This window comes from Akebia trifoliata, chromosome 11, assembly GCF_017979445.1.
Source record: "Akebia trifoliata isolate Shusen 1 chromosome 11, ASM1797944v1, whole genome shotgun sequence".
Classification (NCBI taxonomy): Eukaryota; Viridiplantae; Streptophyta; class Magnoliopsida; order Ranunculales; family Lardizabalaceae; genus Akebia; species Akebia trifoliata.
The window spans coordinates 44,274,820-44,289,264 of NC_141385.1; the positions used below are offsets into that span (position 1 = coordinate 44,274,820).

General features: G+C 33.3%; 1 protein-coding gene across 2 annotated transcripts; it reads right to left on the reverse strand.

Annotated features, from left to right (window-relative positions):
* Nucleotides 1-690: 690 nt before the first annotated feature.
* Nucleotides 691-6,298, reverse strand: LOC147391943 (putative disease resistance protein RGA4). 2 transcript variants are annotated; one of them, XM_086459799.1, is made up of 4 exons: nt 2,906-6,298; nt 2,648-2,770; nt 1,580-1,643; nt 691-949 (listed from the first exon to the last, which is right to left on the reverse strand). In XM_086459799.1, the coding sequence occupies exons 1-3, from the start codon at nt 6,128-6,130 to the stop codon at nt 1,617-1,619; spliced, it is 3,375 nt and encodes a 1,124-aa protein (XP_086315925.1). In that variant the 5' UTR covers nt 6,131-6,298; the 3' UTR covers nt 691-949; nt 1,580-1,616. The 2 variants fall into 2 exon arrangements, with proteins under 2 accessions (XP_086315925.1, XP_086315926.1); XM_086459800.1 differs by lacking the exon at nt 2,648-2,770 and having other exon boundaries at nt 2,906-6,297.
* Between the last annotated feature and the right edge of the window lie 8,147 nt (nt 6,299-14,445).

Consider the following 14,445-nt stretch of genomic DNA (forward strand, 5'->3'; position numbering starts at 1 on the left):
TTTAAAATCTAACTAAATTAGTAAAGAGCGTGTTAGTGATGTGCTGATCTATTTGAGCTCAAGGACCCTTGGTAAGAATGTAAGAGTTCAAATGTTACATTCTGACTAAGGAAACCCCTTAAAGTGACCCATGTGTTTATTTCAAATAAATTAATTAACTACATTATCATAAAATAGTTTTAACAAAAGAAATAATACAGTACTTATAAAAGAAAAAGATAAAGAAAAAGAAATACAGTAAACTAATTTACTGTTTTGGTGCATGGATGATGATGATGATAATAGAGTATCCTAATTTACTGTTTTCAAATAACAAATAAAATTAGCAATATTGCAAAAGCATCGCAAACAAAACTATGTTTATTGTCTTTGACATTTTTTGAGTTGGACTAGATAACTAGAATTTATCCATCAAAATCTATATTTGAGGATCACAATAACATAACCAAAATAACATAGGAACGCAACAGTGCAAAACTAAAGCACGGGGTACAAGAGCATCTCTTTCAACATGACCAACCCTTATTTCCAATTTTGGTACAAAGTGGTGATACCAACGTGAACCCTCTAGCTTGTTAGCTACAAACCCGACACAGAATAACCAAAATAACTAAAGTGTCGCTAAAAATTCATTTTCACGTAGAGATAACTTTGAATTGTTCAATTTATAAGGAACGCAGAACATAATCATGAAAAAAATCCAAAACATTAAACAAATGTAATTCATGTTGGTATACTCCAAATACTACTCATACATAACAACCTATAAATTAAGACCAAGTACCACACTAGTACCATAAATGTTCTTAATTAATTTTTATCCAACCTCTAGATTTCATCAAAATAAATAAAAAAAACTAATAAGAACATTAACAGCTCCCATACACAGAGATTTGAAATCAGAAGTTCCACGCATTTGTACTTCTTGAAGAGTCCCTTCAGATGCAACCTGTAGAATTCAAAGGTAATCAATTAATTACTAAAATTATAACAATTGAGAACCTCATGACCTACTTATGAATCATCTATCATATTAATTTTAATGGGTAAATTTGACTCAATGGTAGAACCATCCAATTTAGAACTCAACTTGTTTCCAAAATTAGTTCTTAGTGTTTTACGAACTGGTTTGAACAAAAGTATCAACTTCAACGAAGTCGGTCTGATTCACAGAGCCATAATTTTTTAAAGAACTGTTGATTTGTTCAACCACTGGTCCAAGTTATTCATTTTAAATTTATAAAATTCTAAATTCTCTTTTCCAAATAAGAATTTGGAAAAGAAAATATGATTTCATCAACGAATGATCCTTTAATAATCAAACCTCATTAATATATATTTAATGTCGTATTTTAGGAGCTTAAATGAAGATAAAATTTTGTGATTAAAATTTGCACGATCTTTTTCAATTTCTAATAAATATGAATTGATCAACAAAAATTGAACTCGGATGCCACAGTCAGTCCCCCCCCAAGTCACCTTGAAATCTCAATGATCGAGCCGACTCTAGTCAACTCAACAAGTTTCAAAACTAAGGTTACAACTTCAAACTATGTCAAATCTGTATTTTCAGCCATACCTGTTGAGAACCGCTTGCACCAACACTTGAGGAATTATTATCTTCTGAAAAATCCAATAAATTCCTGAAAAAGAAAATTATTAGCTTCTAGAAATGTTTAAAATATTGTATCGATTGAATGTGAAGTTAATGAAATAACCAATACGATATCAGCCGATACATTTGATACAAATTAATACATTCACAGAAAATTCATTCTTTCGCTGTCAATGTTTCGTATTGGTCTTGGCTGATATCGGTACGTGTCGACCGATAAATTTTGATATTTTAAACCATGGCTTCCAGTGTAGCTAATGACATATGATCACTAGAAAATTTAAAAGATTAATGATATATGCAACTCATGACTGTAACCATTCTTTGTCTAAATCAAAAGTTAGAATTTAGAATTTGAAAAGTTGAAGAATGGAAAGTGGTATAATTTAATTAAAAATAAATAAATAAATAATCAAAATTATTGCAAAAAAGTTCAGATCTGATTTTTCGTTATGTCCACAAGTTGATATAAGAGTAATTAAGAAAGAAAAATATGGTTCCAAAAAGAATGGTTTGAATCACAAGCTTAAAACTCTGATTTGACCCGAACTTCCACCAAATCAAGTAAAAAATATATTAAATTATAATATCAAAAAAATATTTCTTAATATCTTAAAATAAATAAAATATTTATTTTTTGTTTTCCTTAAAAATATAAGTTGATTCCATCGAGTTTGGAGCTGAGTTTGGCAAGTTACAAAATCATATTATTCACAGGGATAATAAATGTTACAAATTATACGCAAATTCGATAAAAAGTGATTTTGAAAAATAAGAGTCTTTTTTTTTTTTTTGAGCTGAGTTACAAAATCATATTATTCACAGGGATAATAAATGTTACAAACTATTTGTAAATTCGATAAAAAGTGATTTTGAAAAATAAGTGTTTTTTTTTTTTTTTTAAAAGAAAAAGAAAAGAATTAAAGGTTTTAAGGTAAAATTGTGATTTTGCCCGTACTGTCCGTTAATGCGCATAGATAATTAAGGGGTGTTTAGGGTATCTTAGTATATTAAAAAAAAAAAAAGACATACCGTTCTTAAGTTGGGGATGTATGATATCTTTGGCCAATATTCGCCACTCTCCTTTTTACATTGTTCCGCTAGCAATGGACATCTGCGAATGCAGAGAGTTTGAAGCGTGGTGGGCAGTCCCTCCTTCATAAAAGGATAAGAATTAAAGGTTATAAGGTAAAATTGCGATTTTGACCCTATTGTCCGTTAATGCGCATAGATAATTAAGGGGTGTTAAGGGTATTTTAGTGTATTAAAAAAAAAAAACAAAAGGCATACCGTGTTTAAGTCGGGGATGTATGATATGTTGGGCCAATATTCGCCACTCTCCTTTTTACATTGTTCCACTAGCAATGGACATTCGCGAATGTAGAGAGTTTGAAGCGTGGTGGGCAGTCCGTCCTTTGGCAAGGTCGCGAGGCTTTTACAATGTTCGGTAGACAATTCTTTAAGGGAGATGAGGTTTTTCAATCCATCTGGCAAGAATGTGAGTTTAGGAAGTTCGAAAATAGACATTCGTTGAAGAGATACTAGGTATTGTAGACCCTTATCTGGTAAAACCATAAGTTCAGGACAATGACTTATCTCTAAATGTTCCAGAAAGGGGAGGTATTTGTAGTCTTCATCATCCTCTACCAATGATACCAACTCTTTACACTCAGAAATAGTAAGTTTTTTAAGTGCTTTTAGGTTCTTGAAAGACCCACTGGGTATTACCTTTAGATTTTTAAAAGAGAAAATTGTCAAGGAGGAGAGAGAGGTGAAGTAAGACGGAGAGCTAAATATCCTCTCATTGCAGTTCGTCAACGATAACTGACGAACAGATGTTAAAAATCTTGGAAGAGTAATCAAACTCTCACAGTTATGAATTTGAAGTTCACCAAGGCAAGGGAAACAATCTTCTTCTTCTTCTTCTTCTTCTTCAATGCCACCGCTCCATTCTACTAAATTTGGGAATGAAGTGATAGAAAGTTCTTCCAATGATGGAAAAACAACCTTAGTAACCATGATGCTATCAACAGTAAAACCAATTAGACTAAGTTTCTTGAGGGAAGGTAATTGCCAGAGAGGAGGGAGGGTTTGGCATGATGGACAATAGAATAAAGTAACATCCACCAGTTTGGAGAATGAAGGATACCCTATCCAGCTCGGAAATCTTTCACCATTGTAATAACTGATATTTAGGATTCTGAGATTATGGTGAGGTTGGAGCCTTTCAAGTACTTCCTCCGCAACACTTGGATCCATAGCATCATAATCATCACCACGAGTCTGCTGCCACGAAAGATCCAGTTCCTCAATGTATTCTTTATTCTTCAATATGGCCTCTTTTGCATTGACCACATTTTCAAGCCCTGAAATCCACAATCCACCTCTGAGGTTAATCAATTTCATCAACTGCCCTATCTCATGCCCATTCTCTTTACCAACAATGAATCTTGACAGTGTTCGTAGACATGTTAATCCCCCAATTCCCTTTGGTGTCGAACTAATCATACTGTACTCCTTTTTCAAGATAAGATGCCGTAGGTTAATCAAGTTTCTTGTGTCTTTTGGTAACTCAACCAAGTCACCACAGTAACTAAGATCTAATGTCTGCAGATTATGAAGGTTGCTCACTGATTCAGGTAATCTTTGTACCCGGGTATAAGAGAGATCAAGGTATCGTAGGTGTTTCAAATTGCCAATTGAATCAGGCAACTCTCTGATTTTTGTATTATTCAAATCCAACACATGGAGGAATTTCATTTGCTGGAATAGGTTAGTGGGGAAACTTATAGTTCCAGCTGCTCTCTTGGATACTAGTAGAGTGTGTAGCCTTTCGCATTGAAGATACAGCTCAAAGATTGTTAGATCATTTTCATTATGAATGATGCATGAAGAATACCGAGCCTTTTCAGAAAAATGATTTAATTTTTCGTCCTCTTTTCTAAAACATTCACCTTCCGAAAGTGACTCTGCTAGATCATGAATCAGATCATGCATCTTGTACCTCCATCTGCCAAACCAATTTTTCTCATACTGCTGGAAGAATGATCTCCATAACAAATCATCAAAGTAATCACTACCCACATCTTCCATTGCCCTTTGCCCCACCTCGGATGTAATAAAACCTTCCGCCATCCACAATTTGACTAATTTATCCTTGTCAAATTCATAATCCTTGGGAAATATGCTACAATACAGGAAGCACTGCTTTAGATGTGAAGGCAAATGATGATAACTCAATCTCAGAGCAGGTAAGATATCATATTTTCCTCCTTGTGGTAATTTCCATATTTCACTCCTCAAAATGTCATTCCATTTCGTTTCTTCTTCTGTATCTTGTAAGAGTCCTCCGAGTGTCTTGACAGCTAAAGGCAAACCCCTGCACTTTTTAGCAATTTTCTTGCCAACCGCAACCAAATCTTGATGTTCATCCCAGGTACCCTCAGTTGGAAATGCCCATTTTCCCAGCAATAACCAACAATCTTCATCTGACAAAAGTTTCAAGGAATAATCATGAATAGTGCCCATGATCCGAGAAACTTTTTTACTTCGAGTAGTGACAATAATTTTACTACCCTTTGCTCCACATCGCAAGGGAGCTCTGAGGATTTCCCAATCGTTGGGATCTTCGTTCCATACATCATCTAATACGAGAAGAAATTTCTTCCCACTCACTATTTTCTGAATTTCTTCAGTGAATGGGTTTAATTTCTCAGAATCAGGTGATATATTGGAAGTACTCGCTATAATGGCCTTTGACAGTCTTTTCAAATCAAAATCATCGGATACACAAACCCATCCTCGTAGTTCGAAATGCTTCTTAACGTTTTCGTCGTTGTAGATAAGCTGAGCAAGGGTTGTCTTACCGACTCCACCCATACCGACTATGGGAATAACAGAGAGTTCCTTTGAAACAGACCCATCAGATACCAACATATTTATTAACTTCTCCTTATCTTTTTCTCTACCGAGAACATCTGATTCATGAACCAAGGAGATAGTTTCCGGTTTCTTCCTGATCACTTCTGATTGGCGCGAACCTCCATCTCCATCTCCATCACGAAGATGAAGATCCTTCCTTTCTTTTGCAATCATTTTTAATTTCTCATTGATGTTCTTTATCTTACGACTTATCTCATATCGAAATTTCAGCGATTTTAAACCCAAACATGACAAGAAGAAATTGCATACCTGTTTCCACTTACTATTTTGATTTTCATCTTCCTCCAATAATTTAGATCGTAAAGCTTCTGTTGCAAACTCGTCCAATACGTCTTCGGCATCGTAAGCGGCATCTTTAAGCTTTCTCATCCAATCTCTCACCTGGTATGAGTGGATTTGCTTTTCCTCGGCATCCTGAAGAACGGATTGGATTGCTGACAAGTAACTCGAGAATTTGTACAACTCGTCCTTCACACCCCATACCAATTCAAACTCTTTTACAATTTTTGAGCCAAGCAGCTGAAATACAGGTTTTAGGAAAGCAGATGCAGCAGATTCTGCCATGTTCAACATTATGTATCTTTTTAAGGAATCTCTCAAACAGATAGCAAGTGACAACTGATGATGCTTAAGAAGAAGAAGAACAAACTGATAGCAAGTTGCAACTGATGATGTTTAAGAAGAAGAAAGAAAGAGAGAGCAACAGCAGCTTTTGACTTGTTTTGGTGGGTTGCATGTGCTTACTGAATGATGAAGGAAAGTAACACCTTAATAATTTAGGTGGTTTTTCTGGTTGGGGGTCTGCCTAACCCCCCATTAATCGAAAAAAATAAAATATAATAATAATAATAATAATACTTTAGGTGGTGGTGGGATATAGTATAGTATACCATCAATTATTGAGAGTTATTCTATTGGCACCCCAGATTTTATTTATTACAATTCAACTAAATTAAATAAGCTAATGATAGTAGAATTCTCACTTTAAGAGAGAAATAAGTCTGATATTTTTCTCCCTTTCCTATAAAGAAATTGATAAGAGAAGAGCACAACATCATCATCATTAAGTTTTTGGAGAATTGGAGTAGATGGACGATTCACGTTGGTTGATGTTCTCTCTTATATGATTGTTGTTAGTGCTATTTTTTTTTTTTTTTTCTGTCTTGTACCATTTTAATCTATTAGTGTATTAAGAAAACATTATGATGTGGAAATGTTATTAATTGTAATTTTAAATAGCGTGTTAGGTTGAGTTGTATATGATAAATAATTTAGATAATTAGAGTGTAAGAAGTCGAAGTTGGAGTGCCAATAGAAATTCCCATTGTTAAAAATCTCATTTTTATAGTCAAGAGTCAAGAATAAGACCACAGTTTTAAAAGTTAAAACTCGTGTCGGGAAATGACCAAAATCAGGTCATGAAATAAGCTTAAAGCGCTTATATTAGTTTTATTTAATTAAAAGTTTGAAAATAATTTTTTAAATATTATAAATAACAGTTATACATATATATATATATATATATATATATATATATGGGAAATATTTAGCAACAAACATTTTGGCAAAACATTTTTCAAAACATAGGTTAGAGGTTTTGAAATGGGCTGATTTTTGGTGAGGATGATCTCTACGGTGAGGAGATCATCATCACCAAAAATCAGCCCATTCCAAAACTTCTAACCCCATCAAAAATGATTTACAAAAAATGGACGATTCACGATTTTTCAACTTGTAAATTGGGGCTAGAAGATTTGGAATGGGCTGATTTTTGGTGAGGATGATCTCCTCACCGTAGAGATCATCCTCACCAAAAATCAGCCCATTCCAAAACCTCTAACCCATGTTTTGAAAAATGTTTTGCCAAAATGTTTGTTGTTGAACGGGACCCTATATATATATATATATATGGGTCAGGTTCAAGGGCCATCTGAGAAACCGTCTAAGAAAACTTTCGTCGGTAAAAAAAATTTTAAAATATGGGTTAGAAATTTTGGATTGAGCTGATTTTTTGTGAGGATGATCTCTATGATGGGAAGATCATCCAAAAAAAAAATCAGCTCAATCTGAAACTTCTAACCCCGTTAAAAGTGATTTAGAATGTGGACCGTCGATTTTTTACCACTTTTTATCACTAATTTGTAAATCACTTTTGATGGATTTACAAGTTTCTGATTGAGCTGATTTTTTGTGAGGATGATCTTCTCATCATAGTGACCATCCTTGCAAAAAATCAGCTCAATCCAAAACCTCTAACCCTTATTTTGAAAAACGAAAGTTTTCTTAGACGGTTTCTCAGATGGCCCTTGAACCGCCCCCTATATATATATATATATATATATATATATATATATATATATATATATGGATCAGGTTCAAAGGACAACCATTTCAACACACATATAGACAACGTGTTTTGTCTTATATGGGCAAAAATGTTTGGAATGGACTGATTTTTTGTGAGGATGATCTCTGTGATGAGGAGATCATCCTTGCCAAAAATCAGCTCATTATGAAACTTCTAGACCGTCCAATTTTTGTTGAAAAATTATAGACCGTCCAATTTTTGTAAATCAATTTTGATGGGGTTACAAGTTTTGGAATGGGATGAGTTTTTGTCAGGATGATCCCCTCATCACAGAGATCATCCTCACAAAAAATCAGTCCATTCCAAACATTTTTGCCCATATAAGACAAAACACGTTGTCTATATGTGTGTTGAAATGGTTGTCCTTTGAACCTGACCCTATATATATATATATATATATATATATATATATATATATATGGGGACGGTTCGAGGGACGTCTCACAAACCAGCTGAGAAACCCATGTGTGGGCGTCGTTGGATTTGCTACATTAGATGGCTTGGATTTCGTTTTAAATAAAACGTGCAGCCAGCTGGAAAAAGTGTTTTGTTATTAAAAGAATTAATGTATTTTCAAAAAACTCCCTCAAATCTTTTAAAAGAATTGAATTATTTGCAGAAAACTTCCTCCATTCACCGCCCACCATTGTTTCTCTGCAATTTTAGCGCTTTTTTTTTTTTTTTTTAAATGGTTGGCTGAGGACTCTCTTCTCTCACTCTTCGCTGAAAACAAAGAGTGAAGCCCATCCTTTTCAATCACGAAGGTCGACGTATGATGAAATCCGTTGATTCAGATGACCGTCGCCGAGAGTTGACTCTCTCAAAATTGATGGAAACCAGAAGAAGAACAATGAGAGTGACGCTATCAATCGAGAGAGAGAGTGAGAACTCGAGAGAGTCTTGTACCTGATTCAGATCACTTGCTGCCCAATTTTGAAGATGAGATTTGAGTAAAAACTGGGTTTAGGCCATGTTTTGAGGCTTAGAATAGTTTTCCCTAAAAACAAATTTCGACTGTTTTTTTAATATTTAAATTTCCTTGCTTTATAAGGGATAAAAATATTAGGATTCCATACAGGATTGAAGAATCTGAATGGATCATTAGGCTTGAATGGATAAGCTCAAAGTGGGTAAGAGAAAAATAATGGAGAAGAAAATATCTTCATGGATTTTCATTTTGAGTAGGAGCTGAGTTCTAGAAGGGAAGAGTTGTAGGAATATAAACCAATTGTAGTGGCATGATGATGATGTGCAGTGGCAAATAAAAAAAATGATTCGGTGTAGATGGGATACACCTTATCAAAAGCACACATTTTCCCATGAACAAACCTCCTTGATTGGGAATGAATTGATGCTTCGCATGATGTTGGATTTGGCATACAAAAGGCTTTGAGGAAAAAGATTACAATGACAGTTACAACAACAATGGTCACCATATGAGAAGTGGAAGAAAGGCAACAACAAAGATGCTTAGTTTCTTTTGTCTTTCTTCCTCTTTATTTCTTTCCTCTCTTTCTTTTAAGGTGTTGTGCAACATGTTCACGAAGATGGAAGGTTTTAAAAATGCATGGAAGGTGTTTGTTGAATGAACCCAATGATTGGATATGGGAGCAGTGATGAGATCTTCAATACAGTGAGAGATATTGAGATTTTATTTAAGTTAAAAAAAGAAAAAATAAAGAAGGAAGGAGGTATTTGGAAATACCTCAAATATTTCGCTTCGTCCCAGCTGTCTCACAATTAACTCGAATAGGTAATCCAGGCCATTAATTCCCCCAGATCCAACGACGCTCACACATGGGTTTCTCAGCTGGTTTGTGAGACGTCCCTCGAACCGTCCCCTATATATATATATATATATATATTAAATAAATATTTAATATCGAGGAATTTAACAATCCAAAAAAGAAAGATTTCTATTTATCAAAAAAAGAAAAAGAAAGAAAGATTTCTAAATTACCATGGCAGTACGCATCTCAAAATATTTATCAAATCGTTTTTTATAAGATGGGATGTGAAATCAATTAGATACCAGATTGGACTTTTGCCGGATCAGGCTTTTACTACAATCTCAATATTAGGATCTTATAAAATCGGATAAGATCTAGATTGGATAAAATCCGATTTTGATATATAAAATCTAAATAAACTTCAAATATTAATATAGTTTATGTATTTTCTCACAATTTATTGGATTGGAATATGGTTGATCCAAGATCAATCTTATAGTTATAGGATCTGCCTTAGTGGATTGGGGATCTTTATCGGAACCCAAATTCTCAATCCATATTCAAAGTTATTGGATTGAAATGGGTTGGATTTTGGGTCTGATCCAGTCCATTGGCAGTCTTACTACACCAAAAGTCAACATGATTGGTGATTTTAAGCCATTGGATTTGAGTGATTATAACAAGTAGATTAAAAAGGCAAGATGGAAATTCGTTGAATCCAAGGGTTAGAAATCACCATCATGATATGTATATCAATCAGTGGGCCTTAAAGATTGTGCCACGTGGCAATAAAAGGGGATTACTTCTGACTCCTGATGCCTTCTGGGAATTGAGATCTTGTATACGTTTGTTCACATTTTTGCTGCTCAAAACCACTCCTGCCATCTATCGACCAATTTTTTACTCCTAATATAAAGGATTATGGCGAATGCGTTTAGAGGCAAAAGTGAACCCCCAACAATTTCAATTTAACTGATTAAAAAGAATTTTTTTACTAAGTGGACTATCATGAGAAGCTCTAATACTTAGGGCCTAATTAGAAAGAAATCCCTCCATCATAGACCTTTAAGTAATTTTTTCTAAAAACATATGATGGTTCTTCGTCACATTTTTAGTGGCTTTTGCTGTTAAAACCCAATTTAGTGCCACAATTTATGTTTGAGAACAAAAAACAGTTCAAGTGAAATGACTCTAACATCCTTCATCAAATAAAAAATTTACAAATTATGTCCCACAACCTAAATCCCAAACCAAATGCTTATTTGTGGCTTCTGAAAATTTTCTTCAACAAAATCGAAACACAATGAAGTCCCACCGATTGACAGCATTGACGAAGGCATCTCCGATCGATGGCATTAATGAAGGCGATCTCCAAACAAGTATGTAATGTGTTGTTCTTATGTATAGTTTGCTATTTTTGTTACCATTTGAAACGAAGCCCTAGCCCTAATTCATGTCAAATCTATGGGTTTATTTTGCGATTCTTTGTGTTATTTTTCATATTCATGTTTGATTTTTGAGTTAAGAGAAGTTTCTCATGTTTGATTACATATAATTTTTTTATTCATGTTTGATTCTTGAATTTAGAGGTTCAACAAGATGAGGATTTCAATAAAAAAAATATCAAAATTGACCATCCCATTGACGTCTTAAGGTTCAACAAGATGAAACGAGAATCATTTGGAATCAAATCATTTGAAACATGTGCTCATGTTTGTAATGATCTTTACCAATTATTCTTTAAGATTTATTTATATGTTGGACGACCATGTTGTTTTGATAAAATGTATTAATTTGTTTTGAGTATCCTAATTCGTACCCAATGGATTTATTGTTATTGTTTGTGTTTGTTTATGAAATCGATTTTGAGGGTAAGATTTTTTTATGGTAATTGTGTATGATATTTGATGAATTATCTTATGTATTGTGTACAATTGTTTGATGAAAAATATATCTTGCACACATTTGTTGGATGCATATTTTTATTTATTTCAATTCTATTTATTATATTAGCTATTGTTATTATATTTAAATAATGTCAGAATATAAATGAGATATTATGTGGATGTGTTATATATATAAGATGTTATGTAAATATTGGATTGTTGTATTATACATGTTTTTTTTTTTATCAAAAAAATTTCATATGTCCATTTTTAAGAGGAGATGTTGTCAAAATTTCGATAGAATTATAAAATTTATAAATTTATTTAAATTAAAATAATTATTTTTATAATTTTTTAATATAAATTTATTATATATATATAGGGAAATGTTCGGCACCCTACTATTTACCCTACACTTTGCCCAATGTGTTTTGTCCTACATGGTTTAGAAGTTGATGGGCTGATTTTTTGTGAGGATGATCTCTACGGTTAGAAGATCATCCTCACTAAAAATCAACCCATTCCGAATTTTCTAGCCCCATATTTACAAGTTGAAAAATCGTGGGCCGTCCATTTTTGTAAACTATTTCTTATGGGGTTATAAGTTTTGGAATTGACTGATTTTTGGTGAGGATGATCTCTATGTAAACTATTTTTGGTGGGGTTAGAAGTTTTGGAATGGGATGATTTTTAGTGAGGATGATCTCCTCACCAAAAATCAGCCTATTCCAAAACTTCTAAACCATGTAGGACAAAACACGTTGGGTAAAGCATAGGGTAAATAGAAAGGTGCCGAACGGCCCCATATATATATATATAGGGGGCGGTTGAAAGGACATATGTTAAAACAATGGCTTTTCAAGATATGGGTTAGAGGTTTTGGATTGAGCTGATTTTTTGCAAGGATGGTCACTATGATGGGAAGATCATCCTCACAAAAAATCAGTTCAATTTGAAACTTTTAAATCCATCAAAAGTGATTTACAAATTATTGACAAAAAATCAATGGCCCACATTCTACATCACTTTTAATGGGGTTAGAAGTTTCAGATTGGACTGATTTTTTTCCCCATATGATCTTCCCATCATAGATATCATCCTCACAAAAAATCAGCTCAATTCGAAACTTCTAACTCATATTTTGAAAATGTTTTTACATATGTCTCTTGATCCTGACCCATCTGTCCATATATATATATATATATATATATAGGGTAGCGTTCAATGGCCAACTTTTTGGTAAAACATTTTTCAAAACGTGAGTTAGAAGTTTTGGAATGGGCTGATTTTTGGTGAGGAGATCATCCTCACCAAAAATCAGCCCATTCCAAAACTTCTAACCCGTGTTTACAAGTTGAAAAATCGTGGACCATCAATTTTTTGTAAACTGTTTTTTATGGGATTAGAAGTTTTGGAATGGGTTGATTTTTGGTGATAATGATCTCCTCACCGTAGAGATCATCCTCACCAAAAATCAGCCTATTCCAAAACTTCTAACTCATGTTTTGAAAAATGTTTTGCCAAAAAGTTAGCCATTGAACGCTACCCTATATATATATATATATATATAGGGTCCCGTTTGCCACCATTAGTTTTACCACACACTTTAACAAACGCGTTTTGTCTTACATGGGTTAGAAGTTTCGGAATGAGCTGATTTTTGGTGAGGATGATCTCTATGGTGAGGAGATCATCCTCACCAAAAATCAGCTCATTCCAAAACTTCTAACCCCATCAAAATTGATTTACAAAAAATGGACGGTCCACGATTTTTCAACGTGTAAACATGGGGCTAAACATTTCGGAATGGGCTGATTTTTGGGGAGGATGATCTTCTAATCATAGAGATCATCCTCACCAAAAATCAGCTCATTCCAAAACTTCTATCCCATGTAGGACAAAAAACATTTGTTAAAGTGTGTGGTAAAACTTAGGGTGCTGAACATTTCCCATATATATATATATATATATATATATGGACAGATCATGAGACATAGGTAAAAACAATGGTTTTTCAAAATATAAGTTAGAGGTTTTGGATTGAGCTGATTTTTTGTGAGGAAGATCTCTATGATGAAAAGATCATCCTAAAAAAATCAATCCAATCTAAAACTTCTAACCCATCAAAAGTGATTTAGAATGTGGACCATTGATTTTTTATCAATAATTTGTAAATCACTTTTGATGGACTTACAAATTTCAGATTGAGCTGATTTTTTGTAAGGATGATCTTCTCATCATAGTGACCATCCTCACAAAAAATCAACTCAATCCAAAAGCTTTAACCCATATTTTGAAAAACCATTATTTTTACATATGTATCATAATCCACCACCTATATATGTAGTGTAATTATATATTTATTAGGATATTATGGTCATTTTTAGTGCATTCTTGATGCATTATTAACATTAAGAGTATTCTGATCATTTTATCAAAATACAGTAGAATCCAGTTACTGTATCAAACAATAATTATCAAATATTGGTAAACAGCATAACACTTTTACAAGACTATAAAATAAAAACTTTTCTTTGTTCCAACTTTTTACAACTATTTATAGTCATAGAATCTAACGATGTGATAAGGGTATAGAGAACTTGGAGATCATCAAATTCCATCGAGTAAGGTACTATTTAAGTGGAATCGTCATTCGCAACAAATTGACTCAATGGCAGCAACTACAATTACAGGTAGGTATCCAAAAACCTTTGGATAATTGTAGGTAAATATTCATCAATTAAAGAATCGATCCTTAATCATTCTAAAATAGCCAATCGATTTAAATTATGCATGGTAATTTTGTGTAATCGTGTTAAAGATTATGTGAGCACGTGAATGATAAAATGAATTAATGCTTACACTTTAATCATTGACTAATCAATATATATGTTTATTCCACAC